This window comes from Spea bombifrons, chromosome 1 (assembly GCF_027358695.1).
Source record: "Spea bombifrons isolate aSpeBom1 chromosome 1, aSpeBom1.2.pri, whole genome shotgun sequence".
Classification (NCBI taxonomy): domain Eukaryota; kingdom Metazoa; phylum Chordata; class Amphibia; order Anura; family Pelobatidae; genus Spea; species Spea bombifrons.
This window is the reverse complement of record NC_071087.1, coordinates 51,287,901-51,300,019: the sequence shown is the minus strand read 5'-3', so window position 1 is coordinate 51,300,019 and position 12,119 is coordinate 51,287,901. Positions and strand designations below refer to the sequence as shown.

The 12,119-nt window shown below is 36.7% G+C and overlaps 1 protein-coding gene across 1 annotated transcript in view; it reads left to right on the top strand.

The window, feature by feature from the left end:
* Positions 1-12,119, top strand: part of GRID2 (glutamate ionotropic receptor delta type subunit 2) — a 418,284-nt gene that overhangs the window by 319,256 nt on the left and 86,909 nt on the right. The window contains exon 9 of the mRNA XM_053461590.1: positions 3,152-3,253. Within this exon, the coding sequence (XP_053317565.1) occupies positions 3,152-3,253 (102 nt within the window). The remainder of the gene's footprint in view (positions 1-3,151; positions 3,254-12,119) is intronic.

The following is a 12,119-nucleotide window of genomic DNA, read 5'->3' as shown; positions in this document are numbered from 1 at the left end:
GTCGCACACCCCAAAGGCCGGCCCTGCTTGCTCACAACCATTGGCAGCACTGAGCAGGAGGTTGGAGCTGGCACTGCGTATGAAAATGACCCCCCCCCAGCTTCCTGTTTTTAATTTAATAAAAATTATTTAATTCATTAATAAGATATGTTTAGCTTAGAAAAAAGACTAACATAGGAGAGAGAGTAAAAATGAAGAAAATGGGGAAAGGGTTAATGTAAGAATGTTTTACTTTACTGCAAGATTGTTAGGTGGAACAGAAATGGTAGAAGGGAATACAGTGGGGGAATTTAAACATATGCACAGGCATATGGCTATCCTGTATGTAAAACGAGCCCATGGACTGATCAAGGTCTGAGTCTTTACGAAGAATAGGGGAAGGCTGCAGTATGTAAGAGTAGAAAGAGAGAAATAAAGACAACAGAGCAAGGATTAATAAAAGAGAAAGTAGAATAAAAAGATTAAAAAGAGGTTTAAAATGACCCAGGCATGGAGGGGTTTAAAAAAGGAGAGAGAAACATGGTTTTCATTTTTTTTTTGTTTTTTTTTTTCATGGTTTTCATTTGTATTCTGTGCATGAATATGTGATACTTAGAGAGGAACCGACACATTTGAATCTAGGAGCATATTTTTATTTTCATATATTTAAAGTTTCGATGATATAGCCCCTCTCCCTTCTGTTTAAGGTGATGGTCCACCATCATAGGTCCCCTTAATAATTATATATATATATATATATATATATATATATATATATATATATATATATATATATATATATATATATATATATAATTAATTAATTAAGAAATATGCCCTATTCTTAAGATAAAGCTATCTTTCAAAATGTATGTAATAGGATATGATATATAAAAGATAGGAACAGGTTTTCATAAAGTATGGATCAATACATTAAATATTTGGCAAATATATATTAATGATGATAAACCTTTTTTTAAAGAATTGATAAGTTAATGAAAACATCAATCCATTTTATAAGCTACTTAACTAATGTATGAAATTATTGGTAAATCAAGATAAAAACTAAATATTGCATTACTAAATAAATCGATAAATACATAAAATAATTGGAGAAAATCAATTCAATGTTCATAAAAAAAATTGATAAATGCATTAGTACATTACTAAACATAAATAAAGCAACACTAATCTACTTGGAATGGAGCTCATTGTACCTTCCACTTTTGTTCCGTGTATCTTCTGCCCCTCCTCTCTATTTCCCAGGTGCCACTAACCCTAGGCACGTAACACACACGACACCATGCAGTAACAAACACATATGCTAATAGCATACCCTCAACAATATAAGGTTACATATATATATACTAACACAATATATTCACATGCATGCTAACACTATACACTGAAATACACTTATAATAACACACACACCAACACCATACACTAACATACACACATGCTAACACCATACAGTAACACACATACTCTAACACTACATACACAGTGATGCTGATGCCATACAGTAACACACACAACCTCACATGCAAATACATGCTAACCCCACACTCCCATATACACAGACACAATATCCAACAATATACACACACTAACACTATACATAAATAAAATATACACACTCACTCTAACACTCTACACACTGAATCTGGGACTACAATATAGTAGACATGCTGATTCTGTCACTATATATTTACACAAACACTGATCCTAGCACTATGCATATACACACAGTGACTCAGACACTACAGTATACACGTGCACATTGACTCGAGCACTATACATATACACACATATACACACCACTGTAAACACTAACCCCTTCCTCTCACTTTGCAGAGACCTGCCGTGAATCTGCCTGTCTTAACCCTCAGACACCCACTTCACCGCACTCCTGCAGCCAAGCAGGCCTGGATTCCCAATGGCAGCCCTGGTCCTTTTTCTTGTGCAGATCCAGAAGAAAAAAAAATCAAATACATTCTGGTTTTGCCTCAAAGAGGCAGGTAACAATCTTTAGACAGGTTGTATTTGTCACTAAAGAAGTTTTCAAGAATGAACATTTTAACTCCCTGACATCACTTTATATTATCATACTTGGGAACTTGTAAACGGGCTGACTCTGAGACTTCTGAAATACGAATCCTTTACTCACCAATCTGGAAGATTCTATGTAGATGTGTTACCCGAATGGCTTTAAATACTAATCCTCAAGGATAACGTTGTCATTATTTTACCCCTTAAGGATAGAGGTGTTTTTTGTTTTTTTACCCTTTTAACATTTTTGCAGTGTTGCTGTTTAGCTGTAATTTTCTTCTCTCTCTTTGCTTGTGCTAAGAATTCAGTGCATGCCCAGTGGACACCATTCAAAAAACACATCATGAATATTGGGGATTACATCACACTGTAGATCTCAGTATGTTACCCTCCCCCCCCCCCCGGCATAGTAGCAAGCACCCCCATTGGCTGCCTTCTCCATGGGCTGATCCCTGATCAAAAACTTACAATTTTTAGAGTTAGAGAAGCTGATGACCTGCTTATAACAGATAAAAATATATATAACAGGACAAATGTAAGCTGTGTATTATCTTTTTTAAAGGGGCTGTTCCACCTACTCTGCTGAATGTAACACTTTTGTAACTAAATGCGACATTAGAAACATAATTCTGCTACTATTGAATGTTCAATCGCTTTCCATAAATACAGTAGATCTTCAAAATAAAATGTGAAAAGTGTCTTAATGTGACACAGAAGCAGACACTGATATGCTGTTGCTATAGAAACCTAAACTACTTCTGAATAGCAAATGTGTTGTTTTAATGTGACAAAACGCAGTTGTGTATTCTGGCCTAGGCTGACTAGGCCCTGTTACAAAAGTGGGGGGCAGATCGCCAATAGGCCGGTTACAAGGGAGACCTTTACCCAATAGTAGCTGGGTAAATGCACCACTGATTAAACTTCTGGAGGAAAGAATACAATGGCAGATCTGCCAGGAGTGCAATTAATGTCTTGTCTAACCATAACACTATCTTTAATCACCATTTAAAATTCAGTTAGTTCACCCTTGCAATAATGCTATTTAAATAAATTCGCTTTTCCTCTATTACTGAATAAGAAAGCTTTCATGTTTGACAACACATGTTTTTACCTTTTTTAGCTTGCATCTTGGAACCCGGTAACCGGTCTCAATGGATCCTTGACCGACAGGAAATTGGAAAACAATATGAGAGGTGTAGTACTTCGTGTGGCAACAGTGCTGGTAAGAAGAGACATGCGTGATGTGTGCTAAACAATTGCATAGTTTCTGTTTAACAGAGACTTTAAAATGCACCTGTACTCCGTGCTGATCTCAAGCAGGATTACTGAGTGGCTTTATGTTTGAAGGACATACAGTAAGTGTTTCTCCCTGCACTCCACATGGAGATTGATATGTGTTCCTCACCCATCTTTAAGATCCTATCAAATATGAAATACGGAGAGTCTGATTTAACTTTGTATCTATTGAATATAGATAAATTAAACTTTGCATCCAACTTTCTCCAATTGTTTAAAACGTTTGGTGTAAACTTTCTGTCTGAATATAAGAACCACATGAGATTTATTCAATGTAGCCATGTTATTGTGTCAGATATCTGCCAGATGCCAATTTTGAATGAATCTGTTATGTTCTAATGAATGTTTGCCACAAATTGGGTTTGTGAAGCCTGTCTCAGGCCACTGCATTTGCATATATGGGGTGCATCACGCCCCATTAGGGGAAATGAGGTCCATCCAAGCGCCAGGCCGGTGAACAGTGAAAATGAAACTCTAACCCCTAGTCTTTCAAAGCTTATAACCCCTGGGGAAAGTATTTAAAACTTACCTTTTTGATGTCACCCAGAGATGATTAGTGAAGCCCTTGAGTCGTCATGTTTTGGACCAGCGAACAAATCCATTGAAATTATCATCCCCTGCCAGATGTGGGATAAGAAATTCTCAAGATGCCTGCTTTTCTTCAACTTGCATCAACTCAACTCTCCAGGAGTCGAGTGTTTTTTTTATTCCTTAAAAGTGCAGATTTGGATTGGCAATAGAGAATTTGTGAGAATTTTGTTCAACTCATAAGAGCTGATTGTAGCAAACTCTTCTTGTGCCAAGTTGCATGTGTTTGCTGTTTGGTGAATAGACGTGACCACTCCATCAAGATTAAGTCAGCTCCTTCATCCTAACATTTGCACTTGTGTGTGATTTTTTACAGTAGAAATATTAATATGAAACTATTTTGTAAGATATATTTCATGTTCTAGTTTTCTGTATTTATGTAGGTAGAGATGGTAAATAGATAGAGAAGTTGAAAAAACAATGGGAATAATCTGTATATCTACTTTTCTTGGAAATGAAGCAAACCATTTCCCTATATATTAAAACTTTATCTGAACTCCCAAGCAGTTATTTTCCTGCCGGGAATACTACTTAACAGAAGATAAAAACTTGCGATTGCGATTTACAACTACATCTCAAAAGATAAAATGCAAACAAAGCATGACAAACAGGAGCTATCAAACAGTAGATTTTTTTTTCAAATCCCTCACCATCCCTTTTTTGTTTGTTTTTTCTTCTTTCTGTACACAATTGCTTCTCTCCCCTCTCAGTCTTTTCACACACATTAATAGGTTATTGACTAAGTGTGGATGAAAAGGATTTTAAAAAGTCACTTCTTAATGAAGACTGCTGAGCATAGTCAATGCAGTGGAATCAAGACTCATATACTTGCCAATATTAGATCAATGTGCCATTTTCCATGAAATAAAGGTTTTATCAATAAAGCTCTATTACAGTGAGAACAAAAAAAAGTAAATTAGTTTGTACAACACACACTGATGTTTGATTAGAAATCTTGCTTAATGTGCTTATAGTTTTGTATCCTAAATGCTAGATACTTTGCTTTTAACTAATGGTTTATTAGTAAACCTAAAAAATGGTTGAATGCGCAAATAATTGTGTTCTAATAATGCATTATATCAAAATGTATCTGCCTATATGTGGGCATACTTAGCGATATAAGAACATATTTCTGTCTCTCTGTTCTAACACGAGAGAAATTAGAAATACTTTTATTTGCAGAACCATCTTTAATGAAAGGCCTGATAGCGGTAGGTATACCAGCTAGCACGGTCATCTCAAGTCCCTCATTTGTGGTCTACTTACAAAGTAATGACATCATATCCTAGTGCCCAACATCAAGTGACACACAGAAAACAAAGAAGGAGTAACATAGATGTCTAGATCGGTGACATCTACCTCCATAGGTTGGCGATGGCTTAAACTGATTCTTTGAGGTTCTGACAGGAGAAGTATGGGACATGCTTTTAGGCCAAAACACAGGCCTAGTCCAGTAGCCATGCCCCCTTCCATATCAGTCCAGGTGGCCCCTTTATAAATCACTAACAAAGAAAAAATAAAATAAATACAAATTATATATTGTATACACTTAACACATCACATGCATCATTTAAATTGAAAATCACTTTAGAGCTTTCAGGAAGTATGTTTAACATATAAATGCTTAGAATATTTCCCAAATGATGCATATATTGTAGGATTTCCCTTAAAGCTACTTTACATATTTCATTTCAAGGGATTTTTTAAATTCGTATTGTTCTTCATCTGTTTTTGTACTAATTGGCCTATCTTGTTACCGTAATGGCTCAGGAATAGTTGGCCTCCTTACAATATTACTTTCAAATTCAGATTGAACATTTTTTACTTCTTTGTGGAAGCCCTTACTTCAAAAGTAATTTGAATTTGCATCCCTAATAATCCTCTTCTAGAATTCAAGCAATTCTTATTTGATCAGGGAACTAAATGAGGATTTCTATTCCGTCAATTGTGTCAAGAGAAGTACCATCTGAAGTGTTCGAAAAACCATGCTGTAGTGGAATATTTTAAACGATTGTAAAGAAAAGGATAAAAGACTATTATTCGTAGGCAAAACTAATATTGGAGGAAGGTGAATTGTTTTAGGGCTAACATTCTAAAGGTAACATTAATTATTGCAAAACATACTATAGATTTATTAGACTCATCCACAGAGGACTAAAGAACTCTAATTCATATTTTGTAATTATTGTGGAATTTTTATTTTACACTCATAAATATAATTTTGTTTTTGAGTCATATCCATACCACTTCTATTAATACACATCTCCCCTCTTAGGTGAAGAATGGTCCCTTCCTAGCAATAGTACTGGCTATACAGAGCTCTGTCTCCATCTGCTTTGATATGACCTAGAGATAAAATCTTTGGTACAAGGCACATAATACATCTGTATTGGTGACCACTTCGACCAGACTGAAAATGATGTTAGTTTTAATAAAAATCATAGGATCCGTTCAAGAATCCATTAGATTAGTAATTAGTAATGCAAAATGGAAGATGGTCTGGCTTAGTGGACCTGTTGATTACTATGCTTCTTGACTTTCTTTAGGGGCAGTGAAAGGGTATTTGTCGTGAGTTACATCCTTTTTAACAGTCAGCTTGGAAGAAAACCATATACCTTATACACATAGCTTGGAAGCAACCATATACACTATACATGTATATTGGAGGGAACCTAATGGTTAAAGCAAACCGATTTAGCGTCTTTTAGATATTAGCTGGTACAACTATATTTTATATCCAATTTTTTTAATTCTTTTAAACTATAGCAGTAGCTACTACTTTTGTTCTGTTTTTTCTGCATGTAACTTTTTTTCACAAAAATTTTAACTTTCATTAAAGTATTTAAAAGTCAGTCTGTGTTCTAAGCAAATATTCCTGTTTTAGTGAATGGTTTTCGTGAGCCAAAAAAAGAGATGCATATATTTTCAACATCTGCAAATTAGGAATGATTCTAATTAAGTGAGGTAGACGGTCTTGTAATGATGGTGTGGTCACAGAGTGGCCTTCTGCAGAACTGCTTAATAAAATGTTAATCATCTTGAATATGAAGACATTACAAAATTAATCATAAAATTAATGAAATCGCAATCACATTGAATACCTAAGCAAATCAGTGCTTTAAATTGATTTGTGAGCTTCAACAATGAGGCCTTGATTAACATTGAATAAATATTTATGGATTCATAAATCTTAGGAGTCATAAACAGATTACTCATATCTGGGCAACACGTGAAGTATGACTTTTTTTTGTAAACCCATTGGTGTATTTTCCATTAAAATATTTAGAAAATAGTTTGTGTTCTAGGTAAACATTCATGTTTTATTAAATGGTTTTTAAAACCCTTTAAGCTTGGTTTGGAAAGACGTTCATGCTAAGGGGAGAATATTTTTTCCTTAAACTCAGTTTGATAGAATATCCATTCATACAGAATATCTATTAATTTTTATTCTAATTAATATTAATCATTATTTTTGAAATGCTAATAGAAGAATATTAAAATACATTTGTAAATTCGGTTAGAAATCACCATTGAGTGTTTCTGTATCGTTCATAGTTAATTACATGCACCACTCTTAAATCTAATATATTATTCACAAAAATATCAAACCCGTATAAAAAGCATTGTTTGGCCTACATTTGCAAAAATATGTTTTGCTTATTGGAAATTACCATAAAAACTGCATTAATATAGAGTAGATCACTTAACATTGTTAACACTGAATATGCATCTTACCATATGATATTTTCTTTGATTTTACAAAGGAATTAAATAAAGTACATTTGTAAAACTTGAGGTAAATATATAAAATTGATTATGCAGGTAAGAAAGGAAGGAGTGCAAAGGAAGTAGGGTTGACTTAGAATAGCTTAGACCAGGGGCGTCCAACATGCGGCCCGCGGGTCAAACGCGGCCTGCGAGACCTCGAGGTGCGGCCTGCGTAAGAGCGGCAGCCAAGGCAACCGATCTTACGCGGGCCGCACCTCGAGCCCTGCTACTTACCTGTGGGAGGGTCTTCTGTACTGCTGTTAGCAATCACACTCCTATCATGCCAAGTGATATTGCTATTTTTTTGGTCCAATTGTGGTGTGTTACCTACTTTTATTAGTTTTTATTATTATTTATAAAGGTGTGGGGGGGTCATTTTTGGTTTTGGCTAAGTGAACTGTGAATGTTTTGGTCCAGAATTTTCATTTTGGTGCATTCATTTTTAATTATCCTGAATTTGCAGTCACAAACCTTTCTAGGCCCAGAAATCAGTGAGAGGAAAAGTAAAGGCTTTGTGTCATTTACTTTATTTTAATCTGCATATTTTATTAAAGGCCATATTTTCTCACAGTGAAAAATGAGTGCGGCCCTCGCACGTATACAATTCTGATGAATTTGCTTTTTCCTTTCATTTTCCCTTTACTTTCATTCCCTGCATGTTACACATTTCAAAAATATACACAACATATATTACTCATTTATTACTAAAATATTGACTGATTTCCATAAAAAATTAGGACAACATTAGATATTTCAATCTTGGAGAAAAAGGAACATTAAACAGTTTAAAAAATCAGGTTTATTTCAGTCATCATTATGGTCTCTATAGCTGGCATTCTTTGATCTTCCATTGTTTTATACTCTATAATTAGGTTGTAAGCATGATATAATTCAAAATGGCAGTTCATGAAGATCTGCAAATGAACTGCCACTAGTACTAAAGGGACATTCACCAACAGAATAGAATGTATGAGAACAGACAAATTAAGCTTATCAAAGAAAGAAATGGGAATTCACAGGAGTATCCACGTGTAGAATGTTACCCTGCTAGGTAGCAGCATGAAAACATATTTGGTGAATGCTTCACTATATTATTATTATCCTTTATTTATTCAGCGCCAACATAGTCCAAAGTGTTGTTCAGTTTAAATATGGGGTAGTTAACAAGCCTGTGAAACACGGTCATACAGACACAGTTACAGAGGAAAATGCCTGCAAGGATTAAACATTTTATTAAAGAGAATATGAATTAATAAATTTGCAACGCTGATAAAGTAGTTCAAATTAGGTTGTACCGTATTTGCTCGATTATAAGACGAGGTTTTTTCCAGAGCAAATGCTCTGAAAAATACCCCTCGTCTTATAATCAGGGTCGTCTTATAATCAGACCTCAAATATGAGACTGAGATCCAGATCCCCCGCAGCGATGCAGAGGACCTGGATCCTCCTGTGTTAACCCCCCCCAACTTACCGGTGCTTCTGAGTCCCCGGTGCTTAGTCCGGGCTGCGTGTAGAGCTCTACGCGATACAATCGCGTAGAGCTCTACACGCTTCCCGGACTAAGCACTGGGGACCCAGATGCAGGGGACCTGGATCCTCCTGTGTTAACCCCCGACCCAACTTACCGGTGCATCTGAGTCCCCGGTGCTTAGTTCGGGCTGCGTGTAGAGCTCTACGTGATATAATCGCGTAGAGCTCTACACGATACAATCGCGTAGAGCTCTACACGCTGCCCGGACTAAGCACTGGGGACTCAGAAGCACCGGTAAGCTGGAGGGGGGGGCATAACACAGGAGGATGCAGGGGACCTGCATCCTCCTGTGTTATGCCCCCCCCCCTCCAACTTACCGGTGCTTCTGAGTCCCCGGTGCTCAGTCCGGGCAGCGTGTAGAGCTCTATGCGATTCGCGTGGAGCTCTACATGCTGCCCGGACTAAGCACCTGGGGCTCAGATGCAGGGGACCTGGACCCTCCTGTGTTATGCGCCCCCCACCCCAACTCAGAAGCACCGGTAAGTTTGGAGGAGGGAGGGGAGTGTTAAATGGGGGGTGTAAGGCATTTCTGGAGGCAGAGTGCTCTGTGAAATGCCTTTTAACCCCTTTAATGCCACTCTGCCTCCTGAAATGCCTTAAACCTCCCTATATGCCACTCTTCCCCATAATATGCCTTTTAACCCTCTAAGTGCCAGAGTGGCATATAGGGTTAAAAGGCATATCATGGGGCACAGTGGCATATAGGGTTAAAAGGCATATCATGGGGCACTGTGGCATTTAGAGGGTTAAAAGGTATATCATGGGGCACAGTGGCATATAGGGGGTATAAGGCACTTCTGGGGCAGATGTGCATAACTGGGGGGCAAGTTGGAAAATAGAAGGAAATAAAACCAAAATATTTTTCTCAAGCATACCTTTTATTAAAAAAAGTGTTTAAATGAATTAACATTTACTGGTAAAACTTTTTTCCTATAGGGTCGTCTTATATTCAGGCTCTTTCTTTTTTTCCTAAATTAATATTAAGATTTGGGGGGTCGTCTTATAATCAGGGTCGTCTTATAATCGAGCAAATACGGTATTTCCTTTTCTTTCTTGCAAATTGGCAAGTTATAGAAAAGCCTGGGACAGGGGCGTAACTAGAAACCACAGGGCCCTAGAATTGCCCCTGGGCCCCCAACAGCTGGTCTAAGCCGTCATTGCTTCCAAACAACTTGTCTCCACCTTCTTTGCCAAGTGCCCCCTTTCAACATACACTCTGACACACATATGTAAACACACAAATCACACACACACTTACTCATGCTCAGTTACACATCCATGCTCACACAGTTACACATCCATGCTCACACACATAATTGGACATCCATACATACACACACAGACAATTACACATCCATGCTCACACACAAACACAATTACACACCCATGCTAACAATCATACATATAAACAACCCCCGCTTATCTCTCACCACTACTGCAGCTTCCTGTCTGGCTGCTTGCTCACTGTACGGGCAGCCTTGGTTCCCCCCTCTTCGATACGTTCCTGTCTTCCACTGGAGCGGTACAGTGAAGCTCAGAAGGGCCCTTTATAAACTGTTTTGAATCATGAGAAGACAGGAACAGGGATCGCACTGGAAGAGGCATGGCCCCCATCGCAGCTGCGACCACTGTAGTTACATCAGGCTTTCCTAGATATAAGATAAGGCCAGTGACTAAGGAAAGTATTCAGAAATTGGGCGGACTAGATGGGACGAATGGTTCTTATATGCTGACACCTTCTATGTTATCTATTTTTAACTATGTTATAAATGCTCCTTGAACCAATCAACATTCATCAACAGTAGGACAGAGATAAGATGATAGAAAAATGTCAGTTTCATACTGATGTATATCATGTAGCTATAAAAATTATAATAGTTGTATACTGTAAAATATCTGGTAAGAAACAGATGAACTTTTAAGGTTTTGTATTACTGCAAATAAAAAAGGGATACCTCTTAATAACTAACTAGGACAAGTTTTCCTCAAGCCTTTTGATGAATAAAAGAAGAAAATCATATATTTGAAACCTTGGATTTGTTTTATCACATTTTACTAGCAATCAGCTTGTCTCTGTTGGGATTCAAATATCTCTTGTGCCCTACAGTTTGGAAAAACAGCCTTTCATTATCATCACGTAAAGTAAGATGTGATTATACTTTATTCAGTAATAGAATATTTTCTTACCAGATAGTTTGGGAAAAAGAAATCCATATGAGCCTACTGTCACATGTAAACAAATTGGTTGTTTTTTTACGTCCAAAGACGTCCAAATAAGTGTGATATTGCTACCACACATATTATATGCTAGGTGTATCATATAAATCAACTGAAATGTTATTGACATTTATCTAGATGGGGAGAATACTGAGAGTGTTCCATGCTGGTCATCCACAATATAGATAAGGTTCAATGATATGCCAGAAAGGATATTGAAGGTTTGAGGATAAAGAGCAAAACATTGATTGATCTCTCTCTTGGATGTTAAGCAAATAACCCTCAGCTGACTCATATTACTTCCTCTAACTGTTTAATTAGATAGACGATGTACTATTACGAAGCCTTGGAGTTTTCATGAAAAAAGATTATCAGTGCCTGCAGTGTGAGGGCACGTCAACCTCAGCCACGTCTGCCCAGTTGAGCTTACTCTTCGTTTTTGGTAAATAGAGGCAAAAGGGTTAAATTCACCAGAATAGACGGGACAGTAGCTTTAACTGTTTTACATTTACTATACTATGTATATTGTGTTTATAATGTGCCATTTTAGTATCACAAATATTGTGATATTGTATAATACATTTAATGTGTCAACCTGAAAGGCTTTATCATATTTAACTCTAAAATATTATTCTAATATTAATATTTTACAACAAAATGTTAACTTATTCATTTTATCTCTGCTTGA